Source organism: Salmo trutta, chromosome 17, assembly GCF_901001165.1.
Source record: "Salmo trutta chromosome 17, fSalTru1.1, whole genome shotgun sequence".
Taxonomy (NCBI): domain Eukaryota; kingdom Metazoa; phylum Chordata; class Actinopteri; order Salmoniformes; family Salmonidae; genus Salmo; species Salmo trutta.
In genome coordinates this window covers 8089945-8110063 of record NC_042973.1, presented here as the reverse complement: position 1 = coordinate 8110063, position 20119 = coordinate 8089945, and the positions used below count along the sequence as shown (strand labels likewise).

Sequence of the window (20119 nt, the reverse complement as noted above, 5' to 3'; positions counted from 1 at the left end):
TTTTGGTTGCAATGACCAAGTTTGAAATCCAGGGGGCAGCGTTGACTGGCTCAATGATGCCTGCATCCAACTGTGCCTGGAGATCTTTTGTGAAGTCATCACGCAGTGCAAAGGGAATGCGCCACAGGGGCTGCATGACTGGGGTCACTTCCGGATTCACTAGGGGCCTGTGAGTAAAGGCTGTGAGGCAGCCCAGTCCATCAAACAGAGTTGGCCAGTTCTGTTGCCATGTGCAGGTAACCTGGTGGATAGCTGACCTACTGTCATCTCTCAGTGTGAATCCCAAGCCTGTGAAGAGGTCGAGGCCCAAGAGGTTGGCACCCCGCTTTGCAACATGAAATGTGAATGATGGCAGATGCTTGGTGCCGTAGTGTATTGGGACCTGGAGGGTGCCTACAATGTCTATCTTGGATCTACCGTACCCACACAGGGCATTGGAGGGCTGTTGGAGTGGTAGGTGACTGAAAAACTTGTAGTAAGTGGCAAGGTTGAGCAACGACACCGCAGCGCCAGTATCCAGCAGCAAAGGCAAACCCACCTCACCCAGCTGCACAGTGCATGTCCTGAATGACACATGGTTGGTGGAGACAGTTCGGATTTCTGTGTGTTCATGTTGAGAGTGAGATGAAACTAAGGGCCTGTGCTGGGTGGAGCTAGTAGCTGGGGCAGAACGACACACTTTCGCAAAGTGATTGTATTTTGAACAGTTCTTGCATATTTTCTCACGAGCTGGGCAGTTTGAAGCCCTTGAATTGTGAGAGCTAGCCCCACAGTTGTCACAGCTACTTCTGTTTGTTTGTCTGTGTGCCTGCTGCACGGGCATGCCGGTGTCTGTGTCCATGCAGCTATCGACGTGGGAGGCCGTGTGCAGCGCGTGATCGTTGTAGTGCGCCTGCTCGGGCTGAAGCTGCTGTGTGAGAATGGCTGGGGGCCGAGTGTATGCTGCATAGCTGTCTGTTAGCATAGTAGAGCATTCCAACGCCGCTTCAACCTGAGTGCTATTTTAATAGCTCCATCTAGTTGTAAATTATCCGATTCCAAAAGCAGTTTCTCCCTTGTCTTTTCACATAACGTTCCCTCTATCAACTGATCCCTGATGATCTCGTCCTGAAGTGTCCCGTAGTTACAAAAGCTAGCCAAATCCCTCAGATTAGCCACGTAGCTTTGAATGGACTCACCCGGCCGTTGGTGTCTCTTCCATAGCCGGTAGCGTCGGAGGAGCACTCGCTCTTTCCCGGCGAAGTGGTTCCATAGGAGGCTGACTGCAGCAGTGAATGTAGGAGCCGATCCAAGCGCTCTGAAAATCCTATGTCCCTCTGTACCGAGGCAGTGACGGAGCAGTGCTGTCCTCCGCTTGTCAGAGATTGTAGAAAAGTCCATAGCTTCGAGATAAGTGTTAAAGCTTTCGAGCCAGTTATTCCACGGGTCTGGAGGTTCGCCAGGCACGGCGAGGAATGGTGCTGCCGGTGGTAAACTGAATTCAGCCATCTTCATCGCCAATGTTATATCTAGCCTAGCTGTAGAAGAACGCACATCTGCACAGTTTCACATTGTACATCACTCTGTCGTTTAATGACGTGCCACTCATTCTGACAACCCATTCATCCGTAAAGCAGCACACTGTCGTAAACCATAACTACGTACAGTATGACGTACAGCACGTCGTACCATACATAACACTGTTACCTATAGAATATAAAGTATTGTCTAAAATTATTCATTTATCTTACAAAAACTTGAATCAAATTTGGATACATAGGCCTATGCGGCTTATAAGTAGCCTAGTATGGACTTGAGCGTTTGGGCAAAATATGTCAAATTTATTTCATAATCATAAGGTAGCCCTACGCCTATAGCACAAGCGGTGCAATTTGTAGCCTTCTTCTTCTATGATATCGTGGTGGTCCGCAAACACACGTTTAAAGTGCATGCCACCAACCAATTGTGCTATCAATCCTGAGCTGTGTTCAAATACCCATACTAACATACTGTATACTACATAATTCATGAGTAAATACTACATACTATTAGTTCATTTTAGTATACTGTAAACGAACGGGATCCTTTCAATTGAGCGCACTAGCTCTTTGCCTGTCTACCGGAAGTTGATGCTGTTGCTATGCAACCTCTTGCTAGCTAGTTAGCATAACAAATGACTAGTTAGACATTTTTACGACTTCGGGTGTGTTCTTAAATTCAATATGGAGTGCCAGAGTGTGCTCGTAAATTCAGAGCATTGTCACCGATTGTCCGTTTGTAAATTCAGAGTGTTTCACTCTCCGAGCGCACACTGGACGCTCGGGCCGAGGAGTGTGGTTGATTTGAGCATTCTGACCTTACAATGGCAGTCAAGCACCCAAGCTAACGTTGGCTAGCTACTTCCAGACACAAATGAGACCACTCTGACCATTTTACCTGCCCTAGCAGAGCTGGTTAGGCAGTTTTCATGTTATCCAGAGCGTTGGTGACTGTAACTGTGCTGCTGGCAAAAATGTAAGTACTCTTTTTTGCCGACATTTACTGACACCAACCATATTCAATGGGTGTTGAGCGCTTGTAAATTCATTATTCTGCGCTCTGGTACACTCAGACGAGAGTGCTCTGAAGTTGGAGTAGATAGCCAGAGCGAATTTAAGAAAGCACACCATTTAGCTAAGCAAAGAATGACGGCAATAATCAAGTCAAAAAACGTTGGGTAGTTAGTTAGCCTATAGTTAATATACTGGCAAGTTTGATGTATAAGTAGCCAACTTACGTTAGGTAGCTAGATAACATACCGGTACATACTGCTGTAATGATATGCTATGTGGTTCGTAAGGACAGCGTAGCTAACAAATTGTCAACCAACATAACCTGTAAGGTAACTTATTTGAAAAGTCATTACTTGATTACATTGATCAACATGTTCTTAATATTTGTCATAATTAGTTAAAGCAATGAATTTGTATCTGCTGTTGTTGTACTTCGGCTGCATATTTTCCGGCATTTTCTTCAAATCTGAAAACGATGTGAAACCACGCCCATTTTATGGAGAATTGCATTATGGGCCCTAAATTATGGAAATAGTGTCCTCTGCATGGATACTTCATATTTTGGCGAATTTAGTACGACATCCGGGAACTTTTGGCATACTAACTATATCCATACATACTATGACCAATAAACGTACTATTTACTACATTCACGCCACAAATAGTATGGTTAGTGCTGTTAGTATGAGTATTCGAACACAGCTATTGCCTTCCTAATTCTGTACTACTACATTTACATTTACGTCATTTAGCAGACGCTCTTATCCAGAGCGACTTATAAATTGGTGCATTCACTTTATGATATCCAGTGGAACAACCCCTTTACAATTGTACATCTATATATTTTTGGCGGGGGAGGGGGGGTTAGAAGGATTACTTAATGCTATCCCAGGTATTCCTTAAGAAAATACAATTTAAAAACCAAATAAATCCCTACTAGTTTTTACCACACCCTCCCCTCCCCCCAAAACCACTTCAAAAAACAACTTGTAGCCTAATCTAGCATTTCCATTTTAAGTTGAACAGAAAATGGTCCGCATAAAAACAGTGAGGTGGCGTAGCCATTTGTATGGGTGGTTTTATCAATCAAGTGTGTGGGACCCCTCGTTTGAGTCAAACCCTTCAGTGCGTGACTGCGCCTACGGTAAATACAGCGATATAATTCTTAAGCAACAGACATACGCAATTGGAAAGATATTATTGATTACATGTTTATATAGGATAGCTCTCGCATACAATAAACACGACTTCACCCTCCGTTATATTTCCAGCGCCATATCCCTCGCCGCTGGAGGAATGTCGAGACCGAATGATTTAAAAATAGCATCATCTCTCCTCTGACAGCCTTCTCTAGTGACTCCCTTAGCATTGTGGTGCGAGAAGCAGGAATGCGAAGATGGCTGCAGATTTAGGAGAGCTGCTTGTCCCTTATATGCCCACCATCAGAGTTCCCAGAACAGGAGACAGGGTTTTCAAGAGCGAATGTGCCTTTTCCTACGATTCTCCCGTAAGTGTCTCCCCGTATTATGGGGTGTTTGTGTGTTCCAAGCTGTCCTTACTCATCCCGTAAACTGCCCTAACACACGTGAATAGCTGCGCAGTTTTGTGGCAGGATCTGGGGCTTCCATTGCCACCATTCTCTTGAGCTTGAGGAAAATAAATAATGAAATGTTGTTTACCTCCCGTGGAATGGTATTTCCTTTGTGAAATTATACTTGTTTACAGTGCGCCTGTCTACTGGTTTGTCAATGTAATTAATGACACCTACGTGGGTTTGGGCTGTGTTTTGGTGCTTTACATTATTTAGTGTCCCCTATTTCTGCATGTTAGGCTACACACTGAAGCTGAGTTGTTTCAGTGTGTTTTTTTAAAAAGCATGACTCACCAGCCACATGTAAAATCACTAGAATAATGTTATATTGATATGGGAGCTATTTCTAACGGTTTTTTGTATTAGAGAAAATAATGTCTTAGATTGTTTTTTTGGGGGGGGCAGGCATTTTATTTAAATGTGATTGACTTGCCATCTGCAACAACTTCACCAGACGGATGAACTGAAACGCACGCGCGCTATTACAAACTGTTGGAGTTTGAGGTTACCACGTGTTGGGCTTTTAGGATCAACTGTTCACACGGTTTTTTTTTTAATGAGAAAACATATTTTATAAACTATAATTGCTCAACTGAAAGCATTTTAAAAGGTGAGTGACTCAGCTGTCTGGAGTTCATCATGTCAGACTGAAGACTGACAAGTTGGGTATTTTTATCCCAGCGCGGTTGAAGCTCGTGTGTAACTCAGCGCTTCAGAGTTTCATCAGGGCCTATTGGCCTACTCCGAATTGCAGATTTTGGTTAGTATAGAGGGTTATTTGTGTGATATTTTTGTTAATCCTCCGTCGTTGGGTGTGGGAAAGAGGATCCTGTAGGCCTGTGCCTCGAAGGTGGTTGAGTGTCAGTCGATCAAGGAATAAGTTACATGAACACGGGAAATGATGTTGATACTCTGTGGCTGTTTTAATGGTGGTATGCAATTACAGTGAAACTATTTGCATTCTGCAAAAGCCGAACTGGAGTAACACTGTTTCAAACATGAACCCATATTGTAGGCATATTTCAGAAAATAACGTCCTAAATGCAAGACCATGTCTGCCTTAGCCTACATGAAAATCTCATGATAGAATGCACCTGCCACAAGTGTGTGTCACTGGCAATGACATTTTATTGGCACAACCCTGCTGACAAATCCCCCAATATCCTGGAATTCCAATATCCTGGAAACTGTGGCATCCTTTGCGCAGTCCTCTATTGACCCCAAACGTCTTTACACCTTGGGGGAAAACAATGATAATATAGAATGCACTCAATATAGAATGCAGTCAAAACGGAGAAAATTCCAATGTACTGCCGTGTATCTAATTTATTCATGAGTTCTATCTGGTGAGTTCCCATTAGAGACCCAAAGTAAGCACGCAGTAGGAACCCAAACGTTGGTATTTTCGTGTGTGTGGGGGATTGTGGGGGATGCTTATCTGAAGTTCAGATTGTTTACATTTTTAGTCATTTAGCACATGCTCTTATCCAGAGCAACTTACAGTAGTGAATGCATACATTTCATAAATTGTTTTCCTGTACTGGTCCCCTGTGGGAATCAAACCTACAACCCTGGCGTTGCAAACACCATGCTCTACTAACTGAGCCACACGGGACCACCTATTTGGACTTGACTTTGTTATGACAAATACACATCATTGTTCCTTATACATGTGCTACCTCGTGTGTGTGTGTGTGTGTGTGTGTGCTTTGCATGTTGTTCACCACATGTTGTTTTTGTTCACAGGAGTCTGAGGGAGGCTTGTATGTGTGTATGAACACATTCCTGGGCTTTGGCAGAGAACATGTGGAGAGACATTACCGTAAAACCGGACAGAGTGTTTACATGCTCCTCAAACGGCATGTCAAAGAGGTGAGGGGTCATACCATGTGCTTCTATATTGGTCTACACACCGACAGTGCATAGTGTACGTACATTTGACAAATTATATTACTTAATAATACATGGAACTTACATAGCACTTTTCAACCCAAAGTCGCTTTACAATAGTATTACAAAAAAAATGTAACCTTTATTTAACTAGGCAAGTCAGTTAAGAGCAAATTCTTGTTTACAATGACTGCCAAACCCGGATGACTCTGGGCCGCCCTATGGGACTCTCAATCATGGCCAGCTGTGATAGAGCCTGGATTCGAACCAAGGTCTGTAGTGATCCCTCTATGCACTGAGATGCAGTGCCTTCGACCGCTGCTCCACTCGGGAGCCCAATAGTAGAAACTAAACAAAACACAGAGATCCAAAGCAAGACAACACTAAACTAATAGCAGGAAGAAACAAAAACATGAAACAAAGTGAAAGGGAGGGGCTAAAGAATGGAAAGGACTGTGATGTGTATGAGTGAGCGAGCAGGTTTTGTGTGTGTGGGAGAGAGTGTGTGAGGGGGGGGGGTGGGCTTCAAGGGATTCTTCAGGACTCTGATGAACTCGTGCATACCATTTTTATGTCTCTGTGTGCAGTTTGAAGGAAGTTACTAACTAGCGCTAGTGCAATTTCTAACTAGCGTTATCGCAATGGCTTAAAGTCTATGGGTATCTGCTTTCAGTCACTGTGCTAACGGTAGTTAGCATTGGCTCGCAAAATGAGCTTTAACTTCCTTCATACTGGACACCGAGACATAATACTGGTATCTACGTGTTCATCTGACTCCATTGCCAAAATCCCGAAGTATCCCTTTAAGGCTAGGCAATGGTGAAGAGCTGGGACTTTTGGAGGGACTTAAAGATGGTGATGGACTCAGTCACAGGTGGCTGGAGGGAGGGAGTTCCAGACCTTTGGATTCAGTCACAGGTGGCTGGAGGGAGGGAGTTCCAGAGCTTTGGACTCAGTCACAGATGGCTGGAGGGAGTTCCAGAGCTTTGGACTCAGTCACAGATGGCTGGAGGGAGGGAGTTCCAGAGCTTTGGATTCAGTCACAGGTGGCTGGAGGGAGGGAGTTCCAGAGCTTTGGATTCAGTCACAGGTGGCTGGAGGGAGGGAGTTCCAGAGCTTTGGATTCAGTCACAGGTGGCTGGAGGGAGGGAGTTCCAGAGCTTTGGACTCAGTCACAGATGACTGGAGGGAGGGAGTTCCAGAGCTTTGGACTCAGTCACAGGTGGCTGGAGGGAGGGAGTTCCAGAGCTTTGGACTCAGTCACAGGTGGCTGGAGGTAGGGAGTTCCAGAGCTTTGGACTCAGTCACAGATTGCTGGAGGGAGGGAGTTCCAGAGCTTTGGACTCAGTCACAGATTGCTGGAGGGAGGGAGTTCCAGAGCTTTGGATTCAGTCACAGGTGGCTGGAGGTAGGGAGTTCCAGAGCTTTGGACTCAGTCACAGATGACTGGAGGGAGGGAGTTCCAGAGCTTTGGATTCAGTCACAGGTGGCTGGAGGGAGGGAGTTCCAGAGCTTTGGACTCAGTCACAGATTGCTGGAGGGAGGGAGTTCCAGAGCTTTGGATTCAGTCACAGGTGGCTGGAGGTAGGGAGTTCCAGAGCTTTGGACTCAGTCACAGATGACTGGAGGGAGGGAGTTCCAGAGCTTTGGATTCAGTCACAGGTGGCTGGAGGGAGGGAGTTCCAGAGCTTTGGACTCAGTCACAGATTGCTGGAGGGAGGGAGTTCCAGAGCTTTGGATTCAGTCACAGGTGGCTGGAGGTAGGGAGTTCCAGAGCTTTGGACTCAGTCACAGATTGCTGGAGGGAGGGAGTTCCAGAGCTTTGGATTCAGTCACAGGTGGCTGGAGGGAGGGAGTTCCAGAGCTTTGGACTCAGTCACAGATTGCTGGAGGGAGGGAGTTCCAGAGCTTTGGATTCAGTCACAGGTGGCTGGAGGGAGGGAGTTCCAGAGCTTTGGACTCAGTCACAGATTGCTGGAGGGAGGGAGTTCCAGAGCTTTGGATTCAGTCACAGGTGGCTGGAGGTAGGGAGTTCCAGAGCTTTGGACTCAGTCACAGATGACTGGAGGGAGGGAGTTCCAGAGCTTTGGATTCAGTCACAGGTGGCTGGAGGGAGGGAGTTCCAGAGCTTTGGACTCAGTCACAGATTGCTGGAGGGAGGGAGTTCCAGAGCTTTGGATTCAGTCACAGGTGGCTGGAGGTAGGGAGTTCCAGAGCTTTGGACTCAGTCACAGATTGCTGGAGGGAGGGAGTTCCAGAGCTTTGGATTCAGTCACAGGTGGCTGGAGGTAGGGAGTTCCAGAGCTTTGGACTCAGTCACAGATGACTGGAGGGAGGGAGTTCCAGAGCTTTGGATTCAGTCACAGGTGGCTGGAGGGAGGGAGTTCCAGAGCTTTGGACTCAGTCACAGATTACTGGAGGGAGGGAGTTCCAGAGCTTTGGATTCAGTCACAGGTGGCTGGAGGGAGGGAGTTCCAGAGCTTTGGACTCAGTCACAGATTACTGGAGGGAGGGAGTTCCAGAGCTTTGTCGCAACCCTGGAGATGGCCCTGTCACAAAAGCTCTGTAGCTTTGACCTAGAATGAGACGGTAATAATATTGTTGTGCCATGTTTATTTGTTCAGTTTGTGTGAACGATTTTCCCCTCTTTTCCCTGTATGTTAGTTTTATCGAATCAGTGATATATTGTTATTAGTTGCAAGTACATTAGACTTTGTGTGTTCAATTTTGGCACAAAACATTGAAGGAAAGTATATTTTGAGCTGATAAGAGGCTGGCTTGTTTCAACTTCATATTCATCATCTCTAGCACCACCTCAACATCAACTTGTGAGAACAAAAAGATGGAGAAAGAAAAGTTTTTCAGATGACAAAGTCCGGAAATGCTATTTTCTGGTACTGTACCAAGCAAAGCCTGCTCATAGTTGGTTAAAATCAAATGATGCACAGAAGATCATTTTAGTTCTTTATTATTTATGCACACCAGATTATTTTATCCCATTGAGACTAAGGTTTCTTTCACAAGGGAGCACTGCATACACATCATTTACAAAATACTATATAATATAAATATACAAAAATTACAAATACAGTACCAGTAAAAAATTTGGTCACACCTACTCATTGAAGTGTTTATCTTTAATTTACTATTTTCTACTTTGTAGGATAATAGTGAAGACATCAAAACTATGAAGTAACACATATGGAATCATGTAGTAACCAAAAAAGTGTTAAACAAACCAAAATATATTTTACATTTGAGATTCTTCAAAGTAGCCACCCTTTGCGTTGATGACAGCTTTGCACACTCTTGGCATTCTCTCAACCAGCTTCATGAGGAATGCTTTTCCAACAGTCTTGAAGGAGATCCCACATATGCTGAGCACTTGTTGGCTGCTTTTCCTTCACTCTCAGTCCAACTCATCCCAAACCATCTCAATTGGGTTGAGGTTGGGGGATTGTGGAGGCCAGCTCATCTGATGCAGCACTCCATCACTCTCCTTCTTGGACAAATAGCCCTTATACAGCCTGGAGGTGTGTTTTGGGTTATTGTCCTGTTGGAAAATCAAATGATAGTCCCACTCAGTGTAAACCAGATGGGTTGGTGTATCGCTGCAGAATGCTGTGGTAGCCATGCCTTGAATTCTAAATAAATCACTGACAGTGTCACCAGCAAAGCACCCCCACACCATCACACCACCTCCTCCATGCTTCACAGTGGGAACCACACATGCAGAGATCATCCCTTCACCTACTCTGCGTCTCACAATAAAAAATGAAATATCAGATTTACATAAGTATTCAGACCCTTTACTCAGTACTTTGTTGAAGCACCATTGGCAACGATTACAGCATCAAGTCTTCTTGGGTATGATGCTACAAGTTTTGGCGCACCTGTATTTGGGGAGTTCCTCCCATTCTTCTCTGCAGATCCTCTCAAGCTCTGTCAGGTTAGATGGGGAGCGTTGCTGCACAGCTTTTTTCAGGTCTCTCAGAGATGTTCGATCGGTTTCAGGTCCGGGCTCTGGCTGGGCCATTCAAGGACATTCAGAGACTTGTCCCGAAGCCACTCCTACGTTGTCTTGGCTGTGTGCTTAGGGTCATTGTCCTGTTGGAAGGTGAACCTTCGTCCCAGTTGGAGGTCCTGAGCGCTCTGGAGCAGGTTTTCATCAAGGATCTCTCTTTACTTTGCTCCGTTCAACTTTTCCTCCATCCTGACTAGTCTCCCAGTCCCTGCTGCTGGAAATCATCCCCACAGCATGATGCTGCCGCCACCATGGTTCACCGTAGGGATGGTGCCAGGTTTCCTACAGACATGACACTTGGCATTCAGGCCAGAGTTCAATCTTGTTTCTCATGGTCCGAGAGTCCTTTAGGTGCCTTTTGGCAAACTATGCGGGCTGAAATGTGCCTTTTACTGAGGAGTGTCTTCTGTCTGGACACTACCATAAAGGCCTGATTGGTGGAGTTCTGCAGAGAAGGTTGTCCTTCTGGAAGGTTCTCCCATCTCCACAGAGGAACTCTGAAGCTCTGTCAGAGTGACCATTGGGTTCTTTGTCACCTCCCTGACCAAGGCTCTTCTCCCCCGATTGCTCAGTTTGGCCGGGCGGCCAGCTCTAGGAAGAGTCTTGGTGGTTACAAACATCATCCATTTAAGAATGATGGAGGCCACTGTGTTCTTGGGGACCTTTGATAATGCAGAATTTTTTTTTGGTACCCTTCCCCAAATCCTGTCTCGGAGCTCTACGGACAATTCCTTCAACCTCATGGCTTGGTTTTTGCTCTGACATGCTCTGCCACCTGTGGGACCTTATATAGACACTTGTGCCTTTCCAAATCATGTCCAATCAATTGAATTTACCACAGGTGGACTTCTATCAAGTTGTAGAGACATCTCAAGGATGATCAAGGGAAACAGGATGCATCTGAGCTCAATTTCAAGTATCATAGCAAAGGGTCTGAATACTTATGTAAATAAGGTATTTTTGTATATATATATTTTTTTATACATTTGCAAAAATGTCTAAACTTGTTTTTGCTTTGTCAGTATGGGGTATTGTGTGTAGGTTGCTGAGGAATTCTTATTTATTTAATCTATTTTAGAATAAGACTGCAACGTAACAAAATGTGGAAAAAGTCAAGGGGTCTGAATACTTTCCAAAGGCACTGTATGTTGATTTTGCACTAGTGCTGGAGAGCATGAATACAAAGTAGAACATGTTTGACATTTCCCTTTAACTAATGGTTTCTGTTCACTAACTTCAGATTTGTTTTGGTTCAACCATTTGTTTGGTGGTATGGCACTGACAGGCACTCTGGAACCACAACATTTCTGGTGACATTTCAATTTAGTCAGTGATGGATCTTCAAATCAAATCAATGTTTATTCGTCATGTGCACAGCATACAGGAATTTCAGTGAATAATCTTTGAGTCATCTGCACTTTGCATAGGCCTATACAGTAGTAATAAGTTAGAATTGCACAGTTGGGGTGGGAATACGAAGCCTTCAAGCCTGCACTCTACCATGCGTTATTCAATTCATATTATTGTAATACTACAGATAGATTTACATCAGATCCTGACACAAAAAAATTCAAAATAGGTAGCAGCCTGCTTATTATTTATATATTATCACTTATCATACCATCATTGTCACCTAATCATCCTCAGCTTCCAATTGGCTCATTCATCCCCCTCCTCTCCCCTGTAACTATTCCCCAGGTCGTTGCTGTAAATGACAATGTGTTCTCAGTCAACTTACCTGGTAAAATAAGGGTAAAATAAAACATTAATAAAAAATAAAATATCACTCACTTGCCTGACAAACGTCACATCTGTTTTTGCCTGACAAATGGATCTAGCCAAGTAGATCTTCCCTACGTCTCCCAGCAACATAACAATGCAGATCAGAATGCTGTTCTCTGTTCTGTTTACAATTGAGTAAGGAAACTGCATGTACAGTTGAAAAAAAAAAAAAAAAAAAAAATCAACCTTAGCTGCCACTGTTTCCGTTCGGTCCTAATTGACCCCCAGATAAGTGCGTCTATTTTCATGCCTTGATCTGTCCAGAAACAGCTGTCCTCATTCCACTGGCTCCTGTTTCTGTTGTTTTCCCATGATGCTAGTTAGTCCCAGAGTTCATTCTTCGTGTCTGTTCGACGTGTTGATGGGAGTCGGTCTGAACTCGATTTGGATCAGAAGGATCCAGTCAGTTCACAGTGAATGGTCTTGTAACCCTAGCTAGCGATTTGACATATTCACAGTCTACTGACTTTACTCTATGGAGTGTATTAAGGACATGGTTCCGGTATTTATTCAAATGGTTCATACTGTTTTGTCAGCCAGCACAAACTAGGCTGTTGTATTAGTGTTGAAAAAACCCTGACTGTAAATATATCAAAACTGTTTTAGTATTCTAATTTATTACGGTAACCATTTTGTATTTAAGAAAACAATAGTAGTTTCATGGCTTGCTACCGCTGTCTTTGAGATTAGGCCATTTTTTAAGAGATATTTGCTTGATATATATATATAGCTTTATAAGACATATTTTGCTCCGTTAATAACCTTTCTACCTGTTAACTTGTTTCCCACAGAAAGCCACAGGTGCCGCAGGAGGCGCCATCTCCAGAAGAAGAAATGGCAGAGTGTTCCTAGGTAAGCCTGATATTGTCCTGAAAATATCATCATGGGGAGTTCCCCTTAAACTCAGTCTCCTTATGGGTTATTTACAGTACAGTCACATTTCTCCCAGTAGTCTGTTTGTCAGCCCATCTTGAAGAGAAGGACAAGACCTTTACTATAGGCCGACATTTCCCCCTTTCTAATGCGATTATTAGGGGAAATTGTCTGTCATCGTGTCATGCTGTTATTGTTTTTATTTGGTTATATGGTGGTGGCCCTACACTGCCCATACGCTCTCTGGCCTAAAGTAACATATTCCCATGTCCAGAGCCCGAGGCCTGGCCCCCCCCGTTCCTTTCCTGCCAGGCAACTCTAAATTTAGCTAATTTATTCGTATATGCAGTTAGTAACCATTCTAAATCCAAAGTGCCACATGCCCGGCCTGGTCTACTCTCCTCCTACACGGGGGTTGGTTTACAGTGGGCTGCACCTGCCTGTCGCTCGGCTGTCCTCAGCTGTTGTGCCCCGTCAACTCCCCCGGCCAACACACTTCTGCCATCTTCCACAATGACACGGGTAAGGGAGGACCAGGTGGTGGATTCTCCTCTCGCGCTAGTGTTATTTAATCAACGCTCGCTTAGCTCCCCTGTTTATCTGCCCCTGCAACGTTCCCTTACCCTCCATTCCCTTATCTCCCATTATCCACTAAAGCTGTGTAGCCGGCCACTTCAGTGCCCTGCCTCGGTGTTGCCTACATACCCAGAAGCACCAGGCTACAAGCTTCACTCTCCCATTATTGGACATGCTGGATTGTTGTCTTTTCACTCTACAGGCCTGGACACAGAGGTTCTTCCAGCCTGATGTGAACTGTACCCTCCCTCCCTCCCTCCCTCCCTCATTTCCAATCTCATCTAGGCTTTGACGGCCATTGGAACCCAAGCTAAAGCTCAATGTTGCTTTGGCATTTCCATACCAGTGACGATCTAATCAGTCAGCCAGCAGCAGCCCACACGTCATCATGTAACTAGAGTCTTCTTAACAAAAGCTATAGAGGAGAGAGGACTAGGGTTGAAAAATAGGGGTTCAATGTACGCAGTAACATTTTCTGGCTACTTACTACATGACTCAACGATTCGTCATCAATTCTTTTAACATAACATTATCTGGCTGCTTACTACATGACTCAACGATTCGTCATCAATTCTTTTAAGGTGACGTTGTCTAGCTGCTTACTACATGACTTAAAAATTTGTCCTGAATTCTTTTAATGTTCTGCTCATCGTAGAAACAATAGGGGACACAATTAATTTGACTCAAGGTTCAAGGCTGTCTGAATAGTCCCAAATACATGTCAAACATGTTTTGTCTTTTCGTCAATTATGCCTTGATGAGTATTCTATTCAATTCTTGACATTCTGTTGTGAAATTGTTAAAGGAGGACTTTGTATCCTACTACTCTCAGTAGAACTCAACCTTTCAGCATAGAGAGGTCCAGAGCACACCGTCCTTCTTACCAATGTACTCTTTAGTTGGGATTTTAACATACAGTAGTATTCATCTGACCCTAGACCTCATTAAACAATTGGATCTTTTGACCCTTGTTGACAAGGGATATTTATATTACATTTGACCTCTGTTCTGCAGCTGTGACTTCTAACGCTAAACCTCAAGTCTGGGTTAACCTCACTGGATGTATACTGTATCTTATCAAGCCAGCTAACATGGAAGTTAAAATATTCAAGAAATACATACACACCCCATTTATTACCCACCTGTCAGTTACCTTCTAACAAATCACGTGATCTCAGAAATGCATTAGATCACCTGAAACAACTACCGTATTCTAATTGGATGCTTTTCCAGAGTTTATGTGAGTATTTGATTCTGTCATCTCACTTTTTTTCCTATCTAGCCAAGACAAATGCTCAGTGAAAGGCCAATCAAGTGTATGAATCATCAGTCACTGTTTCATGGGAACTGAATGTTGATGTCTGCTTCCTCTCTCTCAGATTTAGAACTAAACCGTGATTTTAACGGAGATGAGTATGAGTGTGAAGACGAGGCCAAGCTCGTCATATTTCCAGACCACTTCGAGATCCCCTTACCAAATATTGAGGAGTTGCCTGCACTGGTCAGTGAGTGTGTACCTATGCCCTCTGTGTACCATGCATGCTGAATGGAAACAGTGGATTACGTACCGCCCTTCTCGCCATTTGCCTTTTCCAGTGCAGTGCTTCCTTATCCTGTTTTTACTTTTTGTATGCTGTAGGGATCCTGTGCTTCTCTTTTTTTTTTTGGGGGGGGGGGGGGGGGGCATCCTGTGTTAATGGTTTGTTAATCGCAGGGTCTAATTGTTGTGAAAGCCTTTGTGTGCATGTGTACCACTGGTTGTGTTAGTCATATGCCGATGTACATCTAGTATAATGGGCAGGACATTACCTTAGTAGTAGTAGTAGTAGTGACATCACAATCTGATCTGATTATTCTAACCAATGACCAGTCATCTTTTATTTGCATACATATCCTTCTACTTTGAAGGGGTAAGTGTGGTAAGCTAGGGTCTAGACGATACTATCAGCCAATCAGGGCTGTGTATGTAAATATATGTACATTTGTATTGATACGCCCACATGATCAGACCGAGCATTTCAATGGCAAAAGGAGGCTCGGGGTTATGTTAATAAATGATTTTCATGAAATAAACGCACAGCGTGAGTTATTAGACATATAGTGATGATTTAAAATAAAACGACTGCATGGAGGCTTTAAAAGTGACATTATTTGGTGTTATTACCTTATCCTCTGTCACAGGCTTACTCCGCTATCGGTGCTAATAAAATAGACAAATCAGTGAGGAACTACAGTGATACTCTATAATTATCTTAGTTTCAGGAACATATTTATTGTCTCTTTTCCTCACTGATCTAACTGGAATCTGGTTATCTATCCTCCTGTATGCACCACAGTGCTAGATCTGTTACCATAGCTACCCCCAGAAAAATCACAATGGAAAAAAACAAATATTAAGGAAGTTGAAAAAATGATTTTTCTCACAAAAGTAGTGCACTGGGTCTTTAATAGTCCTGTATTAGTGGACGGATAGAGCCGTCTCCAACGCAAACAAAAATTACCCCCCCATCAACAAAAACATTCTCAGCACCCCCAAACTACTACTGTCAGTGAAACACATCTCCTCAGTCAGTAGATCGAACAGTTCCTGTGTTCTGTGACTCCCAGGTGACAATAGCCTGTGATGCCGTGCTCAACGCTGCATCAGCCTACAAAAAACAGGAGTCTGACTCCTGGGACGAGGAGATCCAGGTGTCCAAACACGCCAGGAGTCTCCGACAGACGGACAACGGAGTGAGGATCCCACCCAGGTAACAGCCCACTGATTGGACTGACAAGAGTTACGCAATGATTTAGGAAACACCAATATTTTGAACATTGGCTTCAGAACAGCTGCCGTCTCTGTCAACCTCTAGAGAATTTGTATGTCTACTGTGTCATATCATTTTGTGTTACTTGTGCTCTTGTGTTGCTGCTAGTTTGTGGGTCCTCCTGTGTTTCTTGTGTGGTTTGGGGGGTCGTTCTGGGTTACTTGAGCTACTTGTGTGTCCCTCCGCCTTACTTGTGGGATTCTGATCCCATGTTAAGGAATCTCTCCTTTACCATGGCCGAATGGTATATTCCCGTGGACAGACACTAAAAATAACCCCAAGCAGACAATAATCACAGACACACTAAATATAACCCCAAGCAGACAATAATCACAGACAGACACTAAATATAACCCCAAACAGACACTAAATATAACCCCAAGCAGACAACAATCACAGATGGACACTAAATATAACCCCAAGCCCACAACAATCACAGATAGACACTAAATATAACCCCAAGCAGACAACAATCACAGATAGACACTAAATATAACCCCAAGCAGACAACAATCACAGATAGACACTAAATATAACCCCAAGCAGACAACAATCACAGATGGACACTAAATATAACCCCAAGCAGACAACAATCACAGATGGACACTAAAAATAACCCCAAACAGACAACAATCACAGACAGACACTAAATATAACCCCAAGCCGACAACAATCACAGATGGACACTAAAAATAACCCCAAACAGACAACAATCACAGATAGACACTAAATATAACCCCAAGCTGACAACAATCACAGATAGACACCCATGTGCAGCTGCATCACTCTGAGGTGCCCAAAACATGATTGGACACACCAGAGCAACTCACCAGCTATTTTCTTAAGTGTCTGAAACCAAGTTACTCTGTAATGTATCTTAGGTATTTGAAGCCAAGTTACTCTGTAATGTATCTTAGGTATTTGAAGCCAAGTTACTCTGTAATGTATCTTAGGTATTTGAAGCCAAGTTACTCTGTAATGTTTTTTAGGTATTTGAAGCCAAGTTACTCTTAACATTACAGAGGCTTTTGTGTAACATGGAGGTTACTCTTATTATTTACATGTAGCATTAAGAAGCACTAGCATTAAGAAGCACTAGCATTAAGAAGCACTAGCATTAAGGAGTGTTTTATAATGAGAAACAGTATCACAAAAGTCTGTCTTACCCTGTTCATTGAACATAATTCATGTCAATCAATTAACTTCAATGAGAGAGAATGCTTTTTGGACATTCTTGCCATATTTTGTCCTTCAAGAAAAACGACACTGAATATATGTAATAAGGGCTAATCTATTTATCAACATGTGATATGACTCTGTGAATGTTTATCAACGTGTGATATGACTATGTGAATGTTTATCAACATGTGATATGACTCTGAATGTTTATCAACATGTGATATGACTCTGAATGTTTATCAACATGTGATATGACTCTGTGAATGTTTATCAACATGTGATATGACTCTGTGAATGTTTATCAACATGTGATATGACTCTGAATGTTTATCAACATGTGATATGACTCTGAATGTTTTCCCCCTGTCCCTTCTCTCCTCTCAGTGGCTGGAAATGTCAGAAGTGTGAGATGAGAGAGAACCTGTGGCTGAACCTGACGGACGGAGCGGTGCTCTGTGGGAAGTGGTTCTTCGATGGTGCTGGAGGAAACGGACACGCCCTGGACCACTACAAAGACACCAACTTCCCCCTGGCAGTCAAACTGGACAACATCACCGCAGATGGAGCAGGTCAGTACCCACTTCCCCTGGCAGTCAAACAGGACCACATTACCCCAGATGGAGCAGGTCAGTACCCACTTCCTCTGGCAGTCAAACAGGACCACATTACCCCAGATGGAGCAGGTCAGTACCCACTTCCTTTGGCAGTCAAACTGGACAACATTACCCCAGATGGAGCAGGTCAGTACCCACTTCCCCTGGCAGTCAAACAGGACCACATTACCCCAGATGGAGCAGGTCAGTACCCACTTCCTCTGGCAGTCAAACAGGACCACATTACCCCAGATGGAGCAGGTCAGTACCCACTTCCTCTGGCAGTCAAACAGGACATCAGAGCAGTTCAGTGATACATATTGGGGAAAACATGCAATAATACATTATAAATGTTGATACATTCATCTAACACAATAACGCATTATAACTGTGTTCAACTTTTCCATTGGTATAAGCATAGAGATCCTATTAAATTCATATTCTATGTATACAAGTAACAACATCCTATTATATGAAGAGGCCTTGGCCCTTGTTTTTTGATGACCAGTAACACCCCCCCCCCCCCCTTTCAGATATATATTCATTTGATGAAGAAGAAGCAGTCCTGGACCCTCACATATCCGAACACTTGCAACACTTTGGAATAGACATGCTACAGATGCAGCAGGTAAGTCTCGCCATCGTTGTAGGAAAGATTGAGAAGCTCTCATTTTGTCTGTACTCTACCTGTTTCATAATACGTAACATTTGTGATGTTCAACACACTTTTAAACAGCCACTTCCATTTCACTTATATCAATGTAAGCCTAGAATAACATCAACCATGTCTAGATTAATGTGATCCCTTATTTTGAACCTCTTCTCCCACGTTTTGTTCCATTGGTTGAAATAGAATGGAACAGTAAACGGCCACCTCAACACTGACAACACAGAGAGCGTTCGGCCTCGGGTCAGCGAGTGGGAGGTGATCCAGGAGTCAGGCATGAAGCTGAAGGCGGTGTATGGGTCAGGTTTTACGGGCATTAAGAACTTGGGCAACAGCTGCTACCTGGGCACCACCATGCAGGTCCTTTTCAGCATCCCAGAGTTCCAGAGGGCGTGAGTATAACTAGCACCTGGGAGGGGCGTGTGTGTGTGTGTGTGTGTGTGAGATATATAGAGAGAGGGGGGCCTCCAGAATAGACCAGAGTAAACATACAAAGTCAGGACACTGCAGGGGTCATGTTCAGCCCTCCTACAACAAGACGAATATAGATGCTGATGACGGAAAACTGACTCACTTGACCTAAAGGTGTTATTACGTGGGGATTGCACAACAATACCTACAGTACTGGAAACAGCAGGCTAATACGAGTGGATGACTGTAGTGTTCAATCTCATATTTTCCCTCTTTTTCAGTAGCACTGAATGTACTGTCTGGCGTCTGTTTTTGAATCTCTAGGTATGTTGGAAATCTACAGAGGATCTATGACTACTCACCTCTTGACCCCACCACGGATTTCAGCACACAAATGTGAGTCAATACACAGTTTGCATAATGTTGCTTATCGTCAGTACAGCGTTTTGACCAGGGGTCTGGCCTGCGGGCCCGGGGAGGTTGAGTAAATTATAATGGACCTATACATTTTCAAATAACTGCCCTCCTTCTAGCCCGCAAATTGCCTTTGGCGAACAAAAAAAATCAGCGTGGCCCTCCCACTGAATTTTGAAATCCCGATGTGGCCCTCGAGACAAAATGATCCCCTGGTCTTGTCTCACACATCCAAACATCTGACCGGTTCACATAATTGCTGACTTGCCGTTAAAAGCCCCTCTATGCCAACTCTAATGTTTTTTAGCTACACTGTATATACAAAAGTATTATGGACACCCCTTCAAATTAGTTGATTCGGCTATTTCAGCCACACCCGTTGCTGACAGGTGTATAAAATCGAGCACACAGCCATGCAATCTCCATAGACAGACATTGGCAGTTGAATGGCCTTACTGAATAGCTCAGTGACTTTCAACGTGGCACCGTCATAGGATGCCACCTTTCCAACATGTCAGTTTGTCAATTGTCTGCCCTGCTAGAGCTGCCCCGGTCAAATGTAAGTGCTGTTATTGTGAAGTGGAAACATCTAGGAGCACCATCGGCTCAGCCGCGAAGTGGTATACCACACAAGCTCACAGAACGGGACCGCTGAGTGCTGAAACTCGTAGCACATACAAATATAACTGTTCGTCGAGAGCTTCATGAAATGTGTTTCCATGGCCGAGCAGCCGCACACAAGCCTCCTAAGATCACCATGCACAATGCCAAGCGTCGG

The 20119-nt window shown here is 44.0% G+C and overlaps 1 protein-coding gene across 2 annotated transcripts in view; it reads left to right on the top strand.

The window, feature by feature from the left end:
- Positions 1–3418: 3418 nt before the first annotated feature.
- The window catches only part of LOC115151521 (ubiquitin carboxyl-terminal hydrolase 13), a 37437-nt gene continuing 20736 nt past the window's right edge, over positions 3419–20119 (top strand). Inside the window, exons 1-9 of one of the 2 annotated variants that reach the window (XM_029695520.1) lie at positions 3419–4038; positions 5869–5994; positions 12610–12670; positions 14647–14768; positions 15875–16017; positions 17641–17825; positions 18383–18477; positions 18703–18908; positions 19252–19323. In XM_029695520.1, coding sequence (XP_029551380.1) covers positions 3928–4038; positions 5869–5994; positions 12610–12670; positions 14647–14768; positions 15875–16017; positions 17641–17825; positions 18383–18477; positions 18703–18908; positions 19252–19323 — 1121 coding nt within the window. In that variant the 5' untranslated portion in view covers positions 3419–3927. Of the gene's footprint in view, positions 4039–4719; positions 4883–5868; positions 5995–12609; positions 12671–14646; positions 14769–15874; positions 16018–17640; positions 17826–18382; positions 18478–18702; positions 18909–19251; positions 19324–20119 lie in introns of those variants that run through there. The other variant, XM_029695521.1, reaches the window with a different exon arrangement.